Source organism: Protopterus annectens, chromosome 9.part0 (assembly GCF_019279795.1).
Source record: "Protopterus annectens isolate FY-2018-M chromosome 9.part0, PAN1.0, whole genome shotgun sequence".
Classification (NCBI taxonomy): domain Eukaryota; kingdom Metazoa; phylum Chordata; order Ceratodontiformes; family Protopteridae; genus Protopterus; species Protopterus annectens.
This window is the reverse complement of record NC_056743.1, coordinates 1,367,399,633-1,367,424,537: the sequence shown is the minus strand read 5'-3', so window position 1 is coordinate 1,367,424,537 and position 24,905 is coordinate 1,367,399,633. Positions and strand designations below refer to the sequence as shown.

Sequence of the window (24,905 nt, the reverse complement as noted above, 5' to 3'; positions counted from 1 at the left end):
CTTGGGAGATGAACCATTCACAGGCTGCCTGTGTTCATTAGAGACAAGGACAGCACACCAGGGATGAGTTTCCTGCTCCCCATCTAGTTGTCCAAGTTACATTTGAATTGGGTGACAGAGGAACTCTGCTTCACATGGATGGGGAGAATATTCCTGAAAGGTGGTAGTCTCTGGGATACATACCTGTCTCTCTAGCAGGTCCTCTTTATATCACAAGTGAGGTTTAAGTCTTTAGAATGGGTAATTCTGATGCTGTTTGTTTTGTAGATATGCAGGAGGCCCAACAGAGTGGGGTCTGAAAATGTCCTGTATACCAGGCATTGATATCCCCACAATTACCTGTAGGAGAGAGAATACAGGGATAGGTTTTTCTGCACAGGACATGTTATGTATGCCCTGTATTCTTTTAGCGAGGAACCTTTTTGGACATCCTAATTATTGGATATGCTTGGTTAAGTACATAATAAAGGGGGCATTTATTTTCATTGATAGGCCTGCTGAATGCTGAACACAGTGGAACAATGACTTCCTTGGACCCATATGCCATACCTTTGTTTATAAGTTGGACAACATAGAATGATTTCCTTACTACTGTAGCCACATGATGATCAAAGACTAGACTACTGTCTATGTGTGTCCCCAAGTCTCTGTGTTGTCAACATGATAGTTACAAAGGGTAGATGACTTCCCAAAGGATTAGTCCCAGTTATTTGTCTGTGTCACCCTTTCTGGAGAACATTAGTGTCTGTGGGGGATTCTATGACTGCTCCTAATTTGCAATCATCTGCAAATTTAGTCAGTCAGAGTCCATTGACTTTGGCCTTGACTTCAGAGAAGTAAATGCTAAAAAAGATCAGTCCCAGGTCAGATCCCTGTGGGACTCCACTTCTGACTGGCTTCTTTGTGAGCTGGGCTCTCCAAATCTAGTTTCCTGGGACCCGTCTGTGAGCCAGACAGCTATCTACCAGGTCACATAAGTGTTTATAACTAAACTTTTGAGTTTGACAATGCCCAAGAAGCATATTGTGGCAAATGCCTAAGCCAGATTAAGGTAGTTAGTATGAACCATTTTGCCTTCATTCATTGCTTTGCTAACCTTCTCAAAAAAGTCCACCAGGTTGAGTAGGCATTTGGTTGGGTCTAGTGTCTGGAGGTTTCCTATGTAATTATTGATCATTTCCAAGATAATTCATTCCATGGCTTTGCATATGAGACTTTTAGTTATGTAGTTTCCAGGGTCTATAGATGGTCCACTTTTGTGCAGAGGAATGGCTGTTATCATTCTCCATTTGTAAGGCACAGAGTCCTTTTAGAGGCTGCATTTAAACAGCAATTAAAGAGGGCCTGATAGGCCATGTTTCTTGCTGTTTCGAAGGCATCCTGGGAAAATGTCTGGATCCATTGATGCAGTGTTCTTGGGCTTAGAGAAAGTATTAAGGACCTGTTCCCCAGTGAGGGCAGAGGGAGTTATAGTTTATGGTATTTCCTGAGGAAAGGTTGAGGGGGGGGGGTAGAGGAGTAAAGTTGGAATTGAATTTGTCAACCAGTAGGTTTGTTATATCTTCTGACTCAATATAGGTGGCTCCATTTACAGCAAGCTATGTACATAATTGTGTATTTGCCTTTGAGGTTGCAAATAGGCATTTTGTGATGAAATATATCTAAAGAATACCTTGTTGCTGTTCTTGGCCTGGAAGGCAAAATTTACCACAAATTGGGCTTTCCTAAATTTTATTTGCCTGCTGAGGAGTTTGTTTAGTTTGATGAGAGTACATTTATCCTGCTGGGTACCGCACCTTCTAATTTTTGCCATGATTTTCTTCCTCCTGTTATACAGCTTATTGATGTTGTGATTCCACAAGGGTGGCTTATTTTTTGAGTTAGTTCTGTAGTTCTTCCTGGTGGGTACAGCTGCTTCTATGCAGATATTGACATGCTTGTATAGGGTTTCTGTAAACAGTTCAGTGTAGGCAGCAGTGTTCCCATGGTTTATGAGGCTTGAAATGTTGCCAACTTATCACTTAATAGTAGGAAGTTAGACATAGAGCAGTTCCTGAATATTCCAGAGTTAATGGTGTTCCAGATTTTATTTTTACTTCAAAGGAGACCATTTTGTGAACTAACCTTACCAAAGACGACATTACACTAGGGGCTGTGCAGCACTCTCTCATATTAGTGAGAACCAGATCCAGTATGTGTAGTTAGTATATTGACAGTCTGGTCCAGGAAGTTTGTGTTTACAAAATCCAGTAATCTCTGTGGCTGTATGTTTGGTGTTGTATATGATTCCCAGTTAATGGGGTAATTAAAGCACCCATGAATATGGTAGTGAGTTGAATGGTGAGTGTTTCCAATAAGTTTAAATATATGTTATGAGTTTCCTAGGTCATAAAGTGGGACCTATACTGTACAAGGAAGTGGAATGGGATTGTTTTGCCTATGGTGATTTGAACATGGAGACACTCAAGTGCATTGTCCTGTCTGACCAGCCTTGAGATATATTTATTTATGATGTAAATCAAATCACGTCCACCTTTAGTCCATGTCTGTGTAGTAGCTCGTATAAATGTGTGGAAGGCATTATAGCCTTGCACTGCTCATGTGGTCTCCATGACTTTAAACTATATCTCATTTACTGCACAGACATCAGCATGTTCTAGGATGAGGAGAGCTTGCAGGTATTGGAGTTTTTTTTTTGTTTAGACTCCAAGCATTGAGCAGTAGCACCTTTAGATTTCTTGGTTTTGATTTGCTATGTCAGAGTAATTTTGGTTTTAGCTAATATTCAAAAGCCTAGAGGGCAGAGGTGTAGACCATCCATGACAAAGTCGCATGGTCTATTGACCATCTCCTTCCATGCTGACAAATATTGCACCCCTAAGAATGACACCAGAAACTAAGACAGTTATTAAACTCTATCATCTTCTGTTCGTATTGTGGCATCATCCTTGAAGAAGGTAAAATGCTGCTCAATGCTAGGCCTGTACCAGCCTGGGACATGCATTCCAGGAGTTCCATGATGTCTCTCTTCATATAGTCTAGAGATGTACGTCTGAATTCACTTACACCAACAATGACCAGAATGTTGGATTGTGTGGTGGTTTGCCTTATTTGTTTAGAAGTAGAGGCTCTGTGAGATGCAGCTGTATGTGCTGATGTGGGTGTTGTTTTGAAAGAGTGCATTCAGGGCTGCTGAGTTTATTTTTTATGTGTACTTTATCTAGCTGGTCTTTGGGGTTTAGGAAGGTTACATTTAAGCACCTCAGCATATGTGGGTCTGTCTGTCTGCCTTGAATTATGTCTGATGGATGCAACGTGTACTTCCAGTGACATTGTGTAAATACATCTCTCACATACCATATCAGTTTGTTTGAGAATTTACTGGTTGCCAGTAAACATGAGGCAATTTATACATTGTTTCAGGATGCTCATGTCCACCAAGCTGGTAAAGCAAATAGTGGGAAAGTTCATATTCATGGCAACAGACCCTTTTTATTGATTAGATGGTGAGAGTATAAAGCAATGTCAGGAGTATCTGGTTTGCAACTCTGCGGGGCTGTGCTTGTTACTGCAAACTAGTTGTCCTGTGTGCAGCTGGGTACTGGCGACATTTCGAGGGTGTTTTACCAGAAAATATGTTTTTATAAGTAAACCCTGATGATTTATGGGTGAAATATTTAGGGAGATGTTCTGAAGTTAGGTTAGACAGCAGGAAATTAAGCAGTACTTACTGAAAAAAGAAATTAGCTTGTCAAGAATGATAAAAAGAGGGGACTTGCCTGTTTGGATACTGCCTGGCTACTACTGGTGATGGTCTCACCTCCACTGTGTTCTGTTTATTTTGCAAAAGAGCTTGACATCCTCTGAGTGGATGTTGATGATACCAATGAACTTACAAATGTGTAATAATGTGTAATAGGTCTGACAGAATTGGGTTTGTTGAAGCTATATAGGTAAGGCAGAGTTTGACTCTCAGTAAAGCTGTATGATACTGGGGAGAGGGACATGACTTTGGGATGGTTTGCATAGTTTTTATGATTTACACACTTGATTTATTTTTTTGTGAGAAAGCATTGTGGTCATTTTAGTTGTGACAAGTGTATGGACAGGAGTATTATACTCAATAACTAGCTTAATGAGTGCCCGCTACAGTGGAACAATTACATTCCTAGATCTGGACCCAATACATTTAGCTGTAAGCTGTGTAATAAAAAGAGGAATTAGTTATGAGAGTGGATTTGTGGTGATCAAGGGATAGTTTGCTGTTGGCATAGGTTCCCAAATTCCTAACTACAGGATCAGTTTTCAGAGGAGAGTCATGTTTGCCAAAAGATACAATTATAAGTATCTTGGTATTTAGTTTTTGTCTATGGTTTAGACAGCATTTATTTGTTTGGGACAGGCCCTCTTGCAGGATCTTGTTTGCCTCAGGGGAGCTTATGATGGCACTGAGTTTGCATTCATTTGCATTATTAGTCAGCCATGAGCCCTTGACATTAACTCTGACCTTCAAACAGTAAATGCCAAAGAGAAGTGGTCCATGGACTGAATTCTCGGGTACACTGATAGTGACAGATCTTTTGTAAGAGATATAAGCACCTACCATAACTTCCTGGGTTTTATTTTCTGTTCTAAGTTTAATACTATTGGCTGTCAAAATAATTACTAGAAAATGGAAATCAAAATGTAAACCAGCTATAATTGATATACTGAATAATGTGAAAGAGATAAAAGTATTAGACATGGGATCTTTAGAAAAGGGAAGGAGCAAATTAATTAGAAATAAATTAAATTTGTGTTAATATCTCTACAGAAAAATGCTCAGGAGGAGGAGTATGGTTTAATGGAAGGCAATAAATGAGCAATGGAATGAACAGCAAATATTAAAAAAAAAAAAAAATATATATATATATATATATATATATATATATATATATATATATATATATATATGGGTCTAGGCCATTTTACTGAAAGCTCAATTCACCTAAAACAATTCACCAAAACATATTTCACCTAACATTGTAGATGGCCTTGTCCCCACTGTAGTGCGACCCTGGAGTTAGTATATATAGTAGGGGGGGTGTAGCCCCCCAAATATGTTAAATATTTTGAACTATATACATGGATACTTGCAATTTCAATATATTACTATTTTCCAAACATATATACTTAAAATATATAGTGCCCCCCCACTATATATACTAACTCCAGGGTCACACTACAGTGAGGACAAGGCCATCTCAAACTTTAGGTGAAATGTGTTTCGGTGAATTGAGTTTTAGGTGAATTGTGCTTTCAGTGATTTGTGTTCAGTCATTTGTGTTTAGGTGAGATGTGCTTTCGGTGAAATGTTCTAGACCCATATATATATATATATATATATATATATATATATATATACATATATATGTATGTGTCTATATGCCATGGGTATTGCATGTAAATGAAAATGCTAACATGCTTTGTTTAGGTTTGTATTTATGCTCATGTGCCTATGTCTTACGTGATACTTTAAAAAGAGTGTTTAAAAAATAACTAATGGCAGATGTAATGTGATCTTCATCTCACGCATCACTAACTTAATTTCCAGTCCTTAGTCATTTTCATTTATGATCTTTTCATCCTGTTTTGATGGACAGTAAATTGATTGTGTCTTGTGAACATTGAACTGTACCACTTCTAGACTTTCCAATGCCCAGATTTTTGTCTCATTTTTTTTTTTCCAGTTTCTCATAAAATTTATTTATTTTTTTTTGGTGAATTACTGGGGATTGTAGTCAAAACTGCGATGGTGGTGCTGCGGTAGCATTGTCGCCTCACAGTAAGACCTTGTCCTGTTCGATTCTCAGCTAGAGCGTCTTCTGTGTGGAGACGTGCGTGAATGGGGGTACCTTCGTTGAAGGTTGTGCTTCAGGGCCAGCAACTCGGCATGTAAAAATCTACTGCCAATCATTAGTGGACCGGAGTTCCACTGTGGTGACCCCTAATCAGGAAAAGCCAAAAGACACAACAACTGGGGATTGTAGTCAGTGAATTATGACAGACATTTGAATTTCAGGCTTCATATCCTCCAGAAAATACATGCTAGCACAAAATCTATTATTCTAGCAACTTTCTAAGTTTATAAGAGCAATATTTAAAATCTGTCCCCACTTTGGAGCATTTGTCACCCTCTGGCTTTGTCCTGATTTGTTGTGTTAATAGGGTGAGAGTTACGGATGTATTCCTCAGTCACCCAGTTGCACTCATGGACACCTTCACCTATACACCCATACACACACCTACTTAATCTATCCCTTAACTAACCACCCTGCTGCAACCACACATGCAGACACACACTTGCATGTACACACACATAGACATATACACCTGGGACGACATATCCTGCCACACACATACAGACACTTACACACCTCCACATCGCTACTTATTCAAATTTCCCAACAGTTACCTGTTAATGCTCACTCTGAAAATAATGGGTGAATGTTGCCTACTGGCCATGTTAATTCCATAGACACACACACACACACACACACACACACACACACACACACACCTCACCCATTCTTACAAACCTAAAGACTACAGTTTAAGCTTAAATGTCTACCTGTTACAATAACGTAGCTAAATTTGCTGCCAAACCTTTTATATGAGACTCATCATTACAGAGCCCTGAAATAACTAAACTGTCTTGAGCTACTCATCTATTTAACATTCTCAGAACTTATTACTGCACACAATCTTATAAATGTACCAGGAAAATGTCCAGCACTTAAAGATACCCTGCAGCACTACTGTCCAGATGGAGACCTTTGCTCTTCCAATAAGCACTGAGTAATCACAGCAAGGCCTCATAACTCAGCAGGTGATTCGTTATACTCCCACAACATATCTGAACTCAGGAACATCATCCCAGCATAGATAAAACAGACCTTGAAAATTTTTACCTTCAAGCCTTTTCTAAAACAACACCTAAACCACACATAGTGGAGCACATGCTCCTCACCTGGGTGACTCCCTTTTCCTTTGTCAACTACTACCCCCATCGCTTTATAGCAGCCATCTACACAACAAGCCTTTTTTCCACTTCTCCTTAATTACATTACTATCTTAATCCACACGTTACATTTTGATTTTTTTCTGACCTTCCTGCTATATCAACACCCTTCAAATACTTTCCCTCAGTCTCTTATAACCAGCTTCTTTGTCACTATACACCCTAGTATTCATAGTGCAACTATCCTTGACTCATCAGCTATACAAAGCCTGTCTCCTCCTTTTGTCTTTAACTAGTATCTACCTACCAGCTAATGTTTCATATGTTTTGCCTCAGATTTATTGCTATCACCTATACTGTAGCCCTCCTTACTTATGTTTAATAAGTTATATCTAATGTTTGTCTAATACACTGCACATGAAGTGTTTGTACATTAACTGTTTTATACTTTGAATTTAATATCATGTATAGTATCACCCAAGAAGAAATACCTGTTTATCTTCGTATAATTTCAGTGTAGAACAATTACCTGTTTGCATCTAGATGTCTTAAGAAATATCTGTGTAGTGTAATGTAATAATGTTTATTGTCTGAGCTATGATATTTCTTGTTCTTTAATTAGCATGCTGTTTACTTATTCATATATTACTATGTTTACATCTATTACTGGAGCTTTTCTCCTCAGGTCTCCACTAAAAATGGGCTATAGCTGCTCATTTGGACCAACCCGGTTAACAAATGTGAACTGAAATAAATAATAAAATAATGTACCTTTGTAAAAAATTTGATCTACCACAGGCCTCCACGGAAAATGAGATTTACTCAGTCAGACTTTCCTGATCAACATGATCAATGAATAATTAACTTGGCCTGTTATGTGAATTAACTAATTAATTTTCTGAATCCCTCAGCTGTGTAAATCATTTAGCACAGGCATTTCTGGAAGAGGGCATATGGCTAATTTTCATATGCCATTCCTCTACAATGCCTCATTAGCATTGCTGTAGGCCAAGGGGACAGACCACCTCAGTGATTCTACAGACCATGTAGAAACGGGTCTATATTAGTTCATCAAAACTCCATTTCTGTGAATACCTATTCATTGACAACTATTAGGTGAATGTCCTTTTATCAAACGTTCAGATCAGTGAGTTTTTTCCCAGGGCACTTAGTTAGTTGGCCAACATGTGGAAATTTACCCTTTTTCTCACTGTATTGCAATCTCAAGAGTTGGAATATATACGTAGTGGGGTGTTGGGGGTTTAGACCCCCATTGTGGTGGGGTTGTTAGAATGTGGTGTGTATCCATCGGTTGGCGTACTAAATTAGTTACTTGTGAAAATGTTTGCTGATTTGTGCATTCAATAAAAGGGTAGTTCACTGAATAGGGGTCGATGAATAGGTATTCGCTGAATGGGAGTTTTGATGAAATAATACAGACCCTGTAAACACACTTCAAATGGGATGTTTACGAAGTGGAAAGGGCTACCTCCATTGGAAAAATTGCCGCCTCAAGGTTTTCCATTGGAGTTAATCCCTTCAGAATTCTAGGACATATTTCTTCAAGTTGTTTATTTGCACTGCTTGGGTAGCTATTTTTTTTTAAACACCTTTATTAAATTATCACTTAAATTTATACAAAAGTAATCTAACTGTATCAACAAATTAACACTGACAAACACTATACTTCACATATATTGTTATATATCATATAACCTAAGCAACATTACATAAATTATTCAATTCCTGCCCCTTTTTTTAAACAAAGAAAAGAAATCTTCAGCTAAACACCACTGCTTGTTCTCTGCTAAAACATTTATGCTGGACACGTCTATGGATAAAACAACCACTTTATTAAAAAAAACAAAGATTTATTTTCGTGGTTTTGGTGTTTGTTCCTCGGCTAGCTTCAGCAGTATCTACTGAGCTTTTTTTTTGCTTTTTTTGAACAAGAAACATTTTTATTAAAACATCACTTAACTCATTCCCTCCAGTAGGGCTCTTTTAAATGTGTACCTTTAACTCCTAGTGGGAGTGGCTTCAGTCTTTAAAAAATGAAGTTATCACCTTACACTTCTACCAAATAATAATTGACAGAGGTCATATATCAATATAGTTGTGTTTGCCATCATATATGCTTCAAGATAAAATATTCTGATACCTTGTATGTAGCATGGTTTTTGAATTATCAATGCAAATATGAACAGGCAATATTTGAAGCCTAGAGGCGCAGTAAGAGGTAACTGCAGAAACATCTGGAGACATCATTCGGCTGTAATGAGTTAGACATAAGCAATCATACATTTGTATAAATGAAAACAAACCACACCAACACAATCCTAGTTGCAAGCATTTTACATCACAAACCATACTGACACAAGTTGCAAATATCACTTATAATCTACCCAACCATTTTCAAACATTATTTTGTTTTTGCTTCGCCATTACTGAATCACTGTACTTTCAATGACTGAGTGGCAAAGACTACAGATGCTTGAATCCTAAGTGCTCAAAAACTGCTCTCTTGAAGCCAGGAACTCGATCACCTTGTATCTCATTTAGACTGCTGACCATGTTCAAACTCGAATATAAGTTCAGGCAAGCAGCTGTAGAGAGGGAAGAGAAGGGGGGTTAGGTTTAGGGAGCAGGATAGGAAATTTAGGAAGGGTGACTGGAGTTGTTATGTTTAGGGAACTATTAGGGACTTCAGATTTAAGGAGGGGTTGTAGAGTTATTATGTTAGGGAGTGAAACTCAGGTTTGAACTGGGTGGGAGTTGTAGGGTTAGAGTTTAGATTCTGGTAAGGATATATAGTTATATAGGGTCATTGTTGGGAAGGCTGTGTAGAAATGAGATATTTGGCTAGGAGGAGTTCAAGCACTTGCTTTTTCGAGCAGGTAGCAATGAGCTGGTGTGTCACAAGGTACTATCACACAAGCACGTGTAGAAGATCCAACTGAGAGCGGCAATGGAAAAAAAGAGCGAGAAAGAACAACTACAGTAAATAGAGTGGCCAGCATTCTACAGAAATCATGGATTCTCCCCACCCACATCCAGGCTTAAGACAAAATTCCTGTCCTGGCCCAAGACAAAATTATTGTTTTGTCTCCCCTGACAGTGGCCCTGCATGCCTTCCTAATAACAACTTTATTAAGAAATAGCAGGAGCAGAAAACATATAAACACAACCATTTAAATTGTATTGCAAACCACAAAAGATGCAAAATGATAGTTGAACAGCAACAAAATTGAAAACAGAACAATGGAAGTGAAAGCAGAAAGAAATAGAAACCCCAAAGACCAACCTAAAAAAATATAAACCAGAAAAAAATTGGAATGAAAAGTTCTTCTATGAGTATAGAAATCCTACCTACACAAGAAAGTAAAAAACTAAGATCAAGTTCAGAAACTTAAGAAAAGATGCTACAACAAAATATTTATATGTGCCAGTACAGTTAAGTTAAAACTACAAACATCACAAATAAATGTCCTACCCATTCACTGATTAGTTCTGCTCAAAGATACATATGTCATTAATGTTCTCAGAAATATACATTTAAAATACTTTCTATATATATATATATATATATATATATATATATATATATACGGAAACACTTTATAATCTCGAAATACTGAAATGTCGAATTTCAGTATCTCAAGACTATAAAGTCGAAGCTTTGAAATAGCAAAAGGGCATAATCGCGAATTCAAATATCTCAAATTCGCGGTTATGGCTTTACGGTACGTAATGTCCAGGGTTGCATGTGGATGGTGTGCGGTGCCGTGTGTGGATTTAGGTGTAATGTCAGATAAGTGAGTGTTTTGTAAGGGTTTTGGGTGGGCATTTGAGTGTATATAAGTGTGCTGATATGTGTGATGTGTGTGTGTGTGTGTGTGTGTGTGTGTGTGTGTGTGTGTGTGAAGGACTGTAGAATGTGTGTGTGTGTGTGTGAGGTTTGCTTTTGTTTTCATCTCAGAGTTAGTATATATAAGTAGGGGTGTGTGGGGGGCACAAGGGGGCTTGCCCCCCTGCTTATTTGTGATGTAGGTTTGTGGAAGTGTGTTGTTTTGTTTATTTATTTTGTGGTGTGTATGTTGTGGTATATATGTGGTCCGGTGTTTGCTGTGTTTTCGGTGTTTTAAATTTCGCAATTTTGGGCTTCGCGGTTTTAGGCTTTCGGTGTCGTGTAGATTCAATTTTATGGTGTCCAAAAACTGAAATTCGAGATTTCAGTCTTTTGAGATTATGAAGTGAATCCATATATACATATATATTTATTTATATGGTTTACATACAGTTGGTCGACAATTCAAATGGTCAAACAGAAAAAAAGCCTGTGCAATTGATTGAAACTCAGCTTATCACACATACTGGCTTTTTTTTCTGTGTAAAGTCAAAGTGCAGTGGAGATCAAGAAATGTGACCTTTCCATGCTGTAGTGCAATCCAGGATTTGGTGTATGTAATTAGCAGGGGGTGTAGGGATGCTTGCTCCTCCCAAAAAAATTAAACATTTTTTTTGTAACTTTCATTCACATGGTGATCGATCAGTTGTGTCTGGTCACTTGCCATTCCACATTTTTTCTATATATAGGCATAAATCAATACACACACACACACACACACACTTATATATATATATATATGTGTGTATGTGTGTGTGTGTGTGTGTGTGTGTGTGTGTTTATCTATATCTTTATCTCTATCTCTCTCTTTCTATATATGGGTGAAGGGGATTTGATCAAATGGAGAGTGTGCTGACATCCAGTAGATCATAGTATTAACATCAAAGTCATGCATATCAAACTGTTCTTTGCATGCTCTGGGATTACCCCAGAGTGGACTAAACCAACATAAAGTGTTTTTGCAGGAGGCTGCAATTATATATACTAACTCCAAGACCGGACAGTCCCCTGGGAAAGGGAATATTCCCCTACTTGGGAATTATTGATATTGCACACCTGTCGTCCATCTTTCTGTGTGGACCCAAATGGTGCAAACCAGACAGGTGTTGGCACACTGTCTGTTCAATCAGGTCTTCTACAGCCAGATAGATAGATAGATAGATAGATAGATAGATAGATAGATAGATAGATAGATAGATAGATGGATAGATAGATAATCTGAGCCCTGAGCTCGGTCGACTGGTGAGTTACTTGACAGATTTTTTTCAAATTTAATTTGGTCAACAGGAAAGCTGTTGACTTCTGTGTGACATCACTATGATACTGGGATTGGAGAATGTGTCCTTTCTCTGGCTTAAAGCATTGCTGCAGTTGGTATGTTTAAGGAGCAGGGGATGTGGGGACAGAGGGTTGGGGATTATACCGCTGATTAAAAAAAAAACCCAAAAAATTTATCCAAAAAGCTAGTAGAATGGCCCAGAAGAAAACCACCAACAAATAAATCCACACCAAGATGTTTATTCACCACGGCAATCCACACAATGAAAGTGTTTCCACAGGTTTCTTACCCAGTAAAGTAAATGGATTTTATGCTCACTGGGAAGTCACATACTCCATGGAGAGTTTTAAAAGTCAATATCTGCATCTAGGTCTGAGCTGATGTAGAAGTAGAGAATGGCTGCAATTACAAGACATCCTGCTCAGCACAGAGGAGATGGAACACCTTGCTGCTGTCAGTGTTTTATTTCAGTAACATTTTACAGAATGGCAAAACATCCAAGAAGGTAGTTCTGGTGAAGCCTATGCTTTGAGATGAAAGCCCATGAATTAGATGTTTAAATATTTTTATTGTGTGGTGTGAATTACTGTGGAAACATTTTTATTGTGTGGATTGTTGTGGTGAGTAAACTTGTTGGTGTAGGTTTATTCATTGGTAGTTTTCTTTTAGACCAGTCTACCAGCTAGTTTGGGTTCCTTTGTGTTTGTGTGTGTGTGTGTGTGTGTGTGTGTGTGTGTGTGTGTGTGTGTGTGTGTGTGTGTGTGTGTGTGTGTGTTATTGGTGTTTCAGAAACCTTTTTCAGCCTTTATTCCTGCCTAAAAAAAAACAAATATTATTTTCAACTTGCATGCTATGTAGTCATGTCTTGCCCTGTGCTGTCATAATTTTTTAAATTATTTTTTATCAACATTTTGACTGTTGATGTACTGAAGTTTTGGTTTACTTCATTAGACCCACAAATGCACACACAATTAGATATATATATATATATATATATATATATATATATATATATATATATGTATATATATATATATATATATATATATATATATATATATATATATATATATATATATATATATAAACTATATGGTGAGAGAGAGAGATTTACATAGAGCAAGACAGATACAGGTGTCGATAGATACAGATATATATATATATATATATATATATATGGTATATATAAGAACTCGTATATGCTTACTTGCTATTTCCTCTTTTAATGGGTCCGTGAGAGTTACTTGATTTCTCTATTAGTAAGCTATACCTGTAATGTTTTTTCAGTAAATCTTCTGTATTATACAAGTTTAGGTTGCAGTTTGTGTGTTGCTGAAACCAAAGAATCTGTTGAAATGTGTTTCCTAATCTAATCCATTATTGTTTTGAGCAGACTTTGGATGACTTGGAGGAAAGAGTGAAGGAGGCTGGGATAGAGATCAGTGTACGGCAAAGTTTCTTGACAGATCCTGCAGTGGCAGTCAAAAACTTAAAGGTAGGTCTTTTACTCAGTTCAGCTGTTTTAATTTGCACACTTCACTTTGTGAAATAAGTAACAATTTTTTCTGTGAATTCAGAGTAGTGTTGTTTTCCTGTCATTTTGTTTTAACCCTCAACTTAAAACGATTATTAGACATGTCCACCCTCCCCAGATCTGTAACCTTGTCTTCAGTCCCATCCCTACTTCCACCTAAGCATTACTGTCATCATATATCAGTGATTTTATGTGGGTCATAAGTATCTGTTTGGAATGCCTTATTAATGTATTTATTGATTGATTTTTTTGATTGATTGTCTTTGTTTTCCAGGACAGAGTGACTGGGTAACAAAATATACCTATGTTCAGCAGAGGTTCAAGGAGAAAAGCTCCACACAAAATTCATGAAAAAATGAAAAACAAAATAAAAAGTACAGGGATCACATTACAGCACATCAAGACAGATGTTTAGAAATAACAATTCACAATACATTGAGTAAATTCTAAAATCAGGTGTCTGCGTACGATAGCTTTATAACATTAGAAGAACTTTACAAAGTAAAATCAAGATTTCACAGAGGCACTAAAAGTGGTCAGATAGTAAATTATAGATTTAAAAAGTAGTTGTAACTTATTTTATTAGTAGTATTAGTTTTGAAGGTTAGGTTGAGAAGAGATGTGGGTTTTTGTATTGATTTATTATTTGAGTGATTGGCTATCCTGCAGCAGTGAACTGGCATAGCCATTAGCTATTTAGATGAGTTTTCAGCTGTGTTTTGAAGATGGCCAGAGACAGTTCTTGTCTTGGGGAGAGTGACATGTTATTCCAAATTTTGGAGACTTACGCTGAGAATAGTCACCAGCAGAATTGTTTAATTTATTTATTTGTAGAGGTTTGTCAGTGAAACAAAGTGTTCTGGAGGTAGTGTAAGGTTTAATAACGTTGTCAAGGGATGGGCAAGTCTTTGGTTTTGGATCAAGTTATAGGCTATGAGTAACTGAGTGAGATGGTGTAGAAGTTCTAGCCAATTCATTTAATTAAGAGAAATGCAGTGATGTGATCAATAGTGAAGGTCTGTGGCAAATTTGGCAATCTTGTAGCATTGGCTTAGTTTGTTTAGTAGGGTAGTTTATAAGTTAGTGAAGATGGGAGGAGAGTGAAGTACTGTAGAGAGACAGAAGGAATAGGCAATGTGTTTTCTGGCTTGGAGCATTAGTAAGGAGTTAGCTTAATAGAGAAAGCCTAACTTTTGATGTGTGTTTTTTATTGCTTGGTGAATGTAGAAGTCAAATTTCAGATTTTATTCTATATGTACTGTGACAATGTGAAGTATTGCCAGCTGTGCCAGGAGAAGTGGGGCAATGGATGTGTAATATATGCCAGCACAGCTAGCTGGAATTTTGTAAACAATTATATGTCATTTCTATATCAAACTGATTTGTTAAGGTGTTTGTATTGAAAAATGTATTTGTAAAGTTGTTTGTGCTAAAAATGTACAACAGTGTGCCCTGCTGGACAGAAAAAGAACTATACATGCATTATTGCAACTGTTTAAATGTATATGTTTTTACAGAGGATACTGGAAGAGAAGAGGTTAATCTCAATCCACCTAACTTTGAAAATAGTTTGAAATAAAATTACCTGGCTTAGGCCACAATGGTTGTATCTTAGAGTTCTCAATGCAGCCAGAGACAAAAAGTCTGTACTAGGAAGCTTCCTGCAATGTCTTTGGGGTGAACTAATTGCTACTGTGGAAGGTTGGAGGTTAGAAATTGTTTCATGACTTCCAGGAGCTACAGCAGATCTTAACAAGGATCTCTGAGTGTATGTGTGCTAAATCCTGACAGCTTCTAGACAAGGGGGGGGGGGGTAGCATGGGAACTAGAAGTCAAACAACCAGATTTATATGATGTCATTCTGTAATCCATCACTAAAAATGATATTTTAATATAGGTGAGACTAAAGTCTCATTGCAGTCTGTTTTTGTAGCCTGACAAAGAAGGATCTCTCACTCACTTCATCTTGCCTTGTGCTAGTAAGTAACCAGGGAATACTAATTCTTTAGATCAGTCAGGAAAATGTAATGAGATTAGCTAAGTACTGTTTTTCTGTATCTGTGTGAATTTGTTTGTCTGTGTTATTTTACTATATCCTGTGAATGAAACTCTGGTGTTTAATGTAAATAGATATATAGTAATTTTATGATCTTTTCTTATTTATTATTAAATATATTTAAACTTTAATTTGTGGCTAGTCTTTTAGAGAATATTTTAGTATCTGAGAGTACTTACATATATTTGGTGACAGCTCTGGTCACTCCTGAAAGCCTTGCTGTTAGTCAAACTAGTATTTGTATTAATGTTAATTTCACCCAGTATAATTGGGCAACCTTACAAGAGCCTTAGAGTAGCTGGCTTTGGAGTGTCTGCAGGTGGTGTAACTACCTTATAGTCTGGGCAGAAGGGGGCATAGCTAGTAAACCTGTGCCAGCATTTCCCAGGTGTGTGTGTGTGTAAATCAAATATCAGTGTGTGTGTGTGTGTGTGTATATCAGCTGTTCAGAGCATGGACACAAAGCACTGGATTCACAGAGAACTTGGCTTGGACACCTGACTGAGATTTCAACTCTATAACTGTGCCAGTGGGGAGTCTTACTGGGGACCTGGAGGGAGACAGATAGAGAACTCCAGACCCCAGACTGAGTCTATTCCCTGTGTGCTCTTAAGGGAAACTGCTTGATGCAGAGAACTACATCTGGAAATACTGGGTGCATCCATTTTTCTTCCAAGTGAACATCCATCTTCAGTGTCAGGGATGAGGATTCAGGCTTCTTGATTACTGGCCCAGAGTGGGGATGTCACATGTACATCAACTAGCTTAGTGCAAGACACAAGTTCAGTTATTGTATTATTGAATGAGGTAGTTGCAAGCAGCTGAAGTTTTTGTCATGCATCTTCCAATGTATGTCTGAGCAAGTTCATTATTTAAATCATGACTGATTTCCAGGGAGTCTGTTATGTAAGTACAGTTGTGCAATTTATCTTTACAATATCATGTGTAGTTATTTTGGTTGTATTTTTCATATATTAAAAGAATATATGACTTATCCCTGTAAATTATACTATGACCTGATGTTGTCATATGTAGAAGTGAATGACCTTTGGCACTCCACCCACAAGGACATAAACAGAAACATGACAGGGGCTTACTATGCTTGTGTTAGATGCAGGAAAGATACTGACTTTAAATAGCATCTTGCCTTTGTCATGAATAATATCTAAATACCAAGTAAAGAAACTGGGCTGCAACTGTTGCCTAAGTGGTTAGTGTTGCTGTAAGGGGAGTTAGCATGTGCTGGCCTAGGATGACAGGGTAGATAAGGTTTCCCATTTCAACAGGGATGGCTTACACCTGTCATACCTGGGCTTCTGTTTACTGACTGCTACTGTCCCCACAGTGCATTTAATAGGCATAGCCCCACTACTGGGCATTCCTGCATAGCAGACTCCTAAAACTGAGGCCTTCTTGCCACGTGAATATGTTCATGATTGTGTAGTTTTTGAGACATGGTTTTGATATAAAGACAACACTTCCTCTATACCAGTGAAAAGAATGACACCTATTGTGCCTTCAGTCCCCTTGGATAACTTCAGGGGAGTACCTCTATTTGTCAGCATCACCATTGCTTAACATAAGATTACACATGGTCTTAACATGGATATCCTGGAGATTCAAATGATAATGCCCATTTGTTAACCAGTTAGACCCACTGGACACACAGTCCCTTCTATAAGGGCAAACTAGGCGGTTAAGTAACTTGCTCAAGATTGCACAATAGGTATATGAGAGTTGAGGGAATCAAACCCTGTACCACAAGAACTACAGGTAAGAGCATTATCTTTCTGTGCCAACTGCCAGACAATTACCCATAACAAATCCAATTATTAGTTCATTTCTAACCTTAGCGGTGACTGCGGTGGTGCAGCGGTTAGCATTGCTGCCTCACAGCAAGAGGTTCTCCGGTTCGATCCTCAGCTAGGGTGCCTTCTGTGTGAAGTCTGCATGTCCTCCCTGTTGTCATGTGGGTTTCGTCCGGGTCCTCCGGTTTCCTTCCACATCCCAAAGACATGCTGCAGGTGGATTGGACACTCTAAATTGGCCCTAGGTGTAAGTGCGTGCATGTGTGTGCCTTCTGTGGAAGGTTGGAAGCCAGGCTGGCAACTCGACACTATAAAACTCCACTGCCAATGATGAACGGACAGGTGATCCGCTGTGGTGACCCCTAACCGGGAAAAGCCGAAAGAAGAAAAAGCTCATTTCTAGCCTTGGATTTCCATCAGTGCCCCCCCAACAATCACTAAAATTACCCTAACACAATTGAGTGTTTAAATGTTATATCAAAAATCAAGTTAATTCTTGCTCTGGGACATCCATTACCCAAGTATTAAACTTACACCTACAAAACTTGCTGTACTGACCATTCCCTAAACTCTGTTAATACCAACATACTAGAGAAAAAAAACTATTAGAGGTTCTAATATATTTGACCTGGTTCTTACCATCAAAGCCCCCACCCGTTCCCAAAGCCACATTTCCACATCCTGGTTAAATCTGACCACAAATCAGTCAGCATCTCTGTCAGGCCTAATGGTTCCACCCTGCCATTAAATGAGACCATTCTTAGAAAGTTCTACAGAGAAAACTTACTTCATCTTGTAAAATACTTTTGTATAATTTTTAACAATCCCACACAAATGGACCCAATTGAGAGGGCTGTTGCATTCACCTCTGACTCACCAGCTACATAGAAAAGTATTTATTTCTCTGTCCTGAATATAATAGTAAATTCTGGAGTAAGCTTCTCTGTGGGAAATCCCATATTAAAACGAATGAAAAGAGTGGCAATGCTGTTAGAAATCCCCATCTCCCTATATCCGAAACCGTCTGAGACATTTCAACAAGGAACTTATTAGGAAATATAAAGTGCGAACTTAAGGTCACTACACATATCAAACAAAGACTGAATTATTTCTCATCTCTGTCAGGAAATTAAGGAATAACATCCAATAATGCAATAAGCTCATCTGTAATAACATCACACATTCCGATACTAGTGATATAATCAACATGTTATCAGGTAAATAGTATTATTGTAGCCTATGTGAAATTATCTACCACTTTGACAATATGCCCCTAAGAGTTGACCTAGTTGTTCAGGATTTGGGAACTTGTGTAGACAGTAACCTAACTTTTAACCTGCATGTGTCTGTTTTTGTAAGAAATTCATTCTGTATTGCACAGCTTATAAACAAAGGGATTGTGTCTAGATCTAGGAAGTCACGGTCCCCCTTTACTCAGCCCTCGCTAGGCCAGTCATTGAATATAATGCCCCTTTTGGCATGTATCTGTCCAGACACATGCAGCAACTGAAATGCCCACAGAGATACCTTACTAACAGGATACAAGGTCTAAACAACATGTTCTACATGGACCAGTTCAAAACCCTGTCACTATACTCAGTATCCTATAGACTGCTAAGAGGTGGCCTGTGTCTGGCATGCCAGGATCCTCTGAACCATTACTTATGGATTTACTGCACATCAACAAGTCAAGTAGCATCAGAAATAATCAGTCTAGGGATCTAAAACCTTTCTGCACATCAACAGAACAGTTTAGAGGGATGGGTATATTTCGCAGAGGATACTGTCACAATAGAACAGACTCCTCATTCTCATAAAACAATGTTTATCCCTGTACATTTTCAAGCAGAACATAGATCTATGGATGGGAAACAAAAATGTATCCCAGGACTGCCCCATTATATTACTACTGAATGGATGCAGCTCCTAAATGTTTTATCCCTAGCATGGGTCACTGCAAATGAGGCTGCTGTGGCACAGCAGTTAGCATTATCGCTTCACAACAAGAGACTCTCCAGTTTGATTCTCGGCTGGTGCAGCGAGTGAATTTAAAGACATGCAGGTAGGTGCGAGCGTGTGCGGGTGTGCCTTCTTTGAAGACTGTGCACTGGGCTGGCAATTTGATACCGTAAAAATTCACTGCCAGTCGTTAGTGGACTATAGTTCCGCTGTGTCAACCCCTAACCGGGAAAAGCCAAAACGCAGTTTAATTCCTCTGTGGCAACCCCTAACCAGGAAAAGCCAAAACACAGTTTAGAGGCTGCGGTGGCACAGTGGTTAGCATTGTCACCTCACAGCAAGAGTCTCTCCAGTTCGATTCTCAGCTGGTGCACCTTCTGTGCGGAGTCTGCATGTTTTCCCCATGGTCAAGTGAATTTAAAGACATACAGGTAGGTGCAAGCGTGTGTGGGTGTGCCTTTTTTGAAGATTGTGTGCTGGTCTGGCAATTTGATACCGTAAAAATTCACTGCCAGTCATTAGTGGACCGTAGTTCAGCTGTGGCAACCCCTAACCGGGAAAAGACAAATTATCTCTGGTATGATCCCAGTTATTTTCATTAGAGATAATATATATAATTACCAACCATGGGATGGGTAAGACCAACCTATATCAAAAAGGGAAACTGACTAAGCTTAAAATAGCCTGCAATGGCAGATAGCCTAATACTTACCTATGGACCGAAGAATGGTTGACTGAAAACTAGGCTCTATTATCAGCTAACTGATATGCACTGTGATATGCTCCAGTAAGGGCTGGAATATAAATATAACTGTATATAAAAACAATGCACTGAATCAGTACAGTAATGGTAAGGACATTTAATACAAGTGAGAACATTAAGTACAAGTAAATGCTTTCAAGATTACAAATCGCTTCATCAGACAAATGCAAGATAAAATACACATGTATTTAAACTAAAACACACCAATCAAAAATACAATTCAAACATTCCTAAAATCAGTTAACAATTTAAATTGCAAGTACCCAATAGATAGCAACATATTATACCATCGAAAGAATAAATAAGTAGTAATCAATGCCTTAAAGCTTGTGCACATAAAAAAGGTTTCAATGAAACTTTGTCATTGATACCCAGAAATTTATCTGCATTAAAATAAAATATCCATTTTTTCCAGTACTTCAGGCTTATTCTTCAGATCACCCTCTCTAGCATCTACTTCCACTAACACTAAAACAAAAATATCTAAATTCATGTTGTGAGCCTGCCTGCTGAACATGTTTTGCTAAAGCACTACAAGATTTTATTTTAATAGGTTTTTCGGTAGTGCTTCTATCTAACCCAGTTAATTTCCAAGGTAATACATTCCTTACCAGACCCAAAATTGAATATTGTGTTCCATCTGTTATGTACAAATGCAAATACATCATTTAACAGTAAAGGCTCAACGATTTCTAACCTAGAAAATTAAGTACTTTAAATCCTTGTATTAGCCCAATTCTATTTATATTCAAAGACATTATCAGCTGCTCTGAGGTGACCTGTATCTTGATTTTTGAACCATGAAAGACCCAGTCCTATTTGACCTCCTATTTCTCAAAAAAAAAAAAAACTGTGGTTTTACAAATACCTGAAACAAGGGCCTAAATCTACAGCCACAAATAAACAGGACTTGCAGGAAGGATAGGTTCTTAACATAACCATAACCTGTTACTTACAACTATAGCTCTAACAAAGTACTGCCTTGTTTAACTTTAAGGCAATTCTTGATTATCCCTTATGGATAGAGGTAACTTATAAATGTCTGGCCTTCAATGTGCTATTTGGATACAAGATTTCATTATCCTTTCAGGATAACATGGCTAGGCTTAGAAAGGCCCACCCCACATAATTAGCTCAGTAACAATCTATGAATCTATCATGTGCAACCTTGCTCAGTTTTGGAGATAAGCACTATTAACTCAAAAGGGAGCTAAGACATTTTATGTGAGTCTGTTTAACATCTGTCATTGAGTCTGTCCAACATCTGAAACTGACTCCCTTTCCCACTGAGGCACTCCTTGCCCCCCAGTGCAAGTGCAGTTATTTAACATAGACCATCTGGAAAACAGTAAGGGCTTGTTCATCTTTATGCCATGGGGCCACTGCTCTGCTCTGCAAGAAAACAAAAATACTCTTAAAATTATTTTCTTTATGGTTTTTCATGTACGCGTTTAGGGACTTCATCGTTCATTGAACTCTAAACTGAAATATCGTTATCAGAATGAAACCGGCAAAGCATTATTGTTTGTGGCAGCAACAGAGCTGTTAACACTGCAGCAGGTAATTGCTGTGAGGTTGCATCTGTATGCATGAGTGTGACGGTGTGTGTGTGTGTTTATGGGTGCATGTACATGAGCTGTGTGTTTACAAGCACATTTGAATATCTTGATGACTGCAACAGCAGTGCATGGGCTGTTACACACATAACTCACTGATGAATTTTTGCTTAATGTGACTCTTTCATGTTTCTGAATCACTTTTTATCTCCATAGTACTACTAGAGATTACCAAACCAGTGAGAAAGTAATATCTCTACAGTAATAATTTCTTTGAATACTCATATTATTCCTTTTTTCTGTATCTCTGAATCTATGGTGATTCTATATATCATTTTATCTAATATGGCTGCTATAAAAAAGAGGAATAATATGCAATAAAGTTAATAGAACACAATTTTTGATTATACAGCCACATGTATATGAAAATATTACTACCTCAGTATGGTTTTGGTAAAATATTGGAATAGTACTTGTAAGGAATCACTTGGACTGTTGAGTGCATAGCCATATACACCTTTAAACAGACTCGCATAAAATGTCTTAGCTCCCTTTTTTGAGTTAATACTTTGTATAGAGGAAGTCTCATGTATTATACCGGGTGCCTATTAGAATGACAAAAACGCATTTTGTTGAATGTGTTTTCGTCGACACATATAGAGCGAACAGGCAAAACAGCGAAGCGGCTGTTCAGCAAATTCTTCCCTGGGAAAGAAATCACTTGACTGCTTCATTGCTTTGCCATGTTCTGCAATGTAGTGTGGTCCCTTTTCTGGTATAACTCCCGAGCGTGAATGTGCAACAGTTACTGACTTTAGGGTTAGGGTGCGGGTTAAGGTAAGTGCATATGTATGAAAGTGTTTACTGTTTTTTATTTTGCATTAGATGTATGGTTGAGTTACATGTGTATGTGTTTTCAGCTGTTTACATTTGTTTTTTGGGGGGGGTAGAATTAGGGTTAAGGTAAGTGTATATGCATTTGGAACTGTTTATGTAAATGTGCGAGAGTTACTGACCTTAGGGTTAGGGTGCGGGTTAAGGTAAGTGCATATGTTTTAAAATGTTTACTGTTTTTTTTTTCCATTAGATGTATGGTTGGGTTATGTGCATATGTGTATTTAGTTGTTTGTTGATTTTTGGGGGCGTACAATTAGGGTTAAGGTATGGGTGTATGTGTACGGAAGTGTTTAATGTTTTTTTTTTTTGGGTTGGAACAGCAATTTCTTTCCTGTTCTGTGGTTTTGACATTTTCAGCTTTCATTGAAAATGTGTCGAAACATCATTTGCTGTTTTCAGCATTCAATGTTTCAATATAGACCCTATTATACCAACAATCTCACGGAAACTGAAGGGAGGCTCTGTAAGTATGTGCCCAAATCAAGGATCTATAAAGCAAACATTACAATAATAAGTAGCTTGATGTTGTGCTCATTTCAGAGGTGGACTGATTGCCTGCAGACAAGAAGAGTCTGCAAGAATTATATTGGGCCTTGTGCTCCTTAAACTGCAGACCAGGTGTTCTTCCTGCTGTTTTACATCTAGCAGAAGACAGCAACACATGCTGGTTACCCATCCTCAGCTAGCTTCACACATCTCTCTTCATTGAAGTCTGTTATTTTGCCAGCCATTTCTTGATTGAACTACATGATGTTATACAAACCAGTTTAGAAATATGAATTTGAATATTTACCATTGTAAATGTAAGAAAATATTTCTGTATTGCAGGTCAAATTTCTTCTGCTTTTGCCAGAGAACAGGTGTGTGCACTAATAACGTTGTTTGGAAGTATCGTATGCTGACTATAACCACTACCCAGCACTTAGTATACTAATAATATAGTAAAACACAACACAAGTCTAAAATCCACAAATAAATGTCTCCTGCAAATAAATATCTACTGAAAAATGGTAGAAAACCACCCAGCACATTCCTTCCAGGTAAAAAAAAATACTCCCTACCCTTGAGCTAATGGAATTAATAATCCAATGATTGTCAAAAAATATATAGTCCTGCTTTATTATTGTGTTTGCACTGCTGTAGCTTTTATAATACTTAGACTTCATCTACTAAACCTCAAGATTTACCTTGTTGAAAATTTAATTTACTCAATTAATCTGCTTGGGATCCAACCTCCAAAAAAAATCAAGAATTGTGCCATTGTTCCATCCCCATATTTAGGTCATATGGGACAAAATAGTACTTCAGTAGTGAGAGCAGATCCATTTTTATAGTGTAGGAAGGCTAATACCTCTTCCCAAGCAACTGCTAGAGCTCGAATCTCTCTGCACAGGAAATCATCCTTCTAACAAAAGATTGTCTCTTTGCTTTCCTTGTGTTCTCTGAACACCCTGAGCTTATCTTTTAGATTTGATTATCTTATGTGTTAATTCACTTTTGAACCCACATGGCTCAGTTCTTTTAAGACCTTCTTCAGCATCAAGATGGAATTCAAAGTTGGAATGAACCAGCAGACAAAAAAGCAACATTCTAAGGTTATCTAGAAATATATAACCTAAAATCTAAGAAACATCATCACAAAAAAGTATTCTATTGATGGCATTGTATTGACAGAATGTTTCACTGAAATGAACAAAACAACAACAAATAATGTGATCCATAACACTGCATAAAAGACTAAAATATCAAAACACTGAAAAAAGAAAATGTTGAACTTCCTGTAAATGTTAACATGGGTTCTGCAACATTTTAATGATCAGGGCATGTTGAATCTGCAGAAGATACCTCTGGTAAATTTAGATGTGATCCAAAGCAGACGGCCACAACTAAACCTTCAAAATGTAAGGTCACATGTGCCTGCATGAGTGCTGCTTTGGTGAAGTTCTGTTTTTCAGTGTTGTGCACATTCTTTTAGACTGAGCAAATGAGAAAAATGTAATGCCACACCATCATTGTTATGAGAAGATATGTTGGGTAATCCAACATGAAATATTAAGGGTGAATTTGGTATGCTCATTAAATGGTAAAACATGGAAAAAATATACCAGAGTGAAGCAATCAGCTACTGCAATGGGCAGATTTTGAA

General features: G+C 37.8%; 1 protein-coding gene across 2 annotated transcripts in view; it reads left to right on the top strand.

The window, feature by feature from the left end:
- The window catches only part of LOC122812081 (gamma-aminobutyric acid type B receptor subunit 1-like), a 2,214,644-nt gene that overhangs the window by 1,823,971 nt on the left and 365,768 nt on the right, over positions 1–24,905 (top strand). For both annotated transcript variants that reach the window (XM_044084349.1, XM_044084350.1), the window contains one exon: positions 13,580–13,681. In XM_044084349.1, the coding sequence (XP_043940284.1) occupies positions 13,580–13,681 (102 nt within the window). The remainder of the gene's footprint in view (positions 1–13,579; positions 13,682–24,905) is intronic.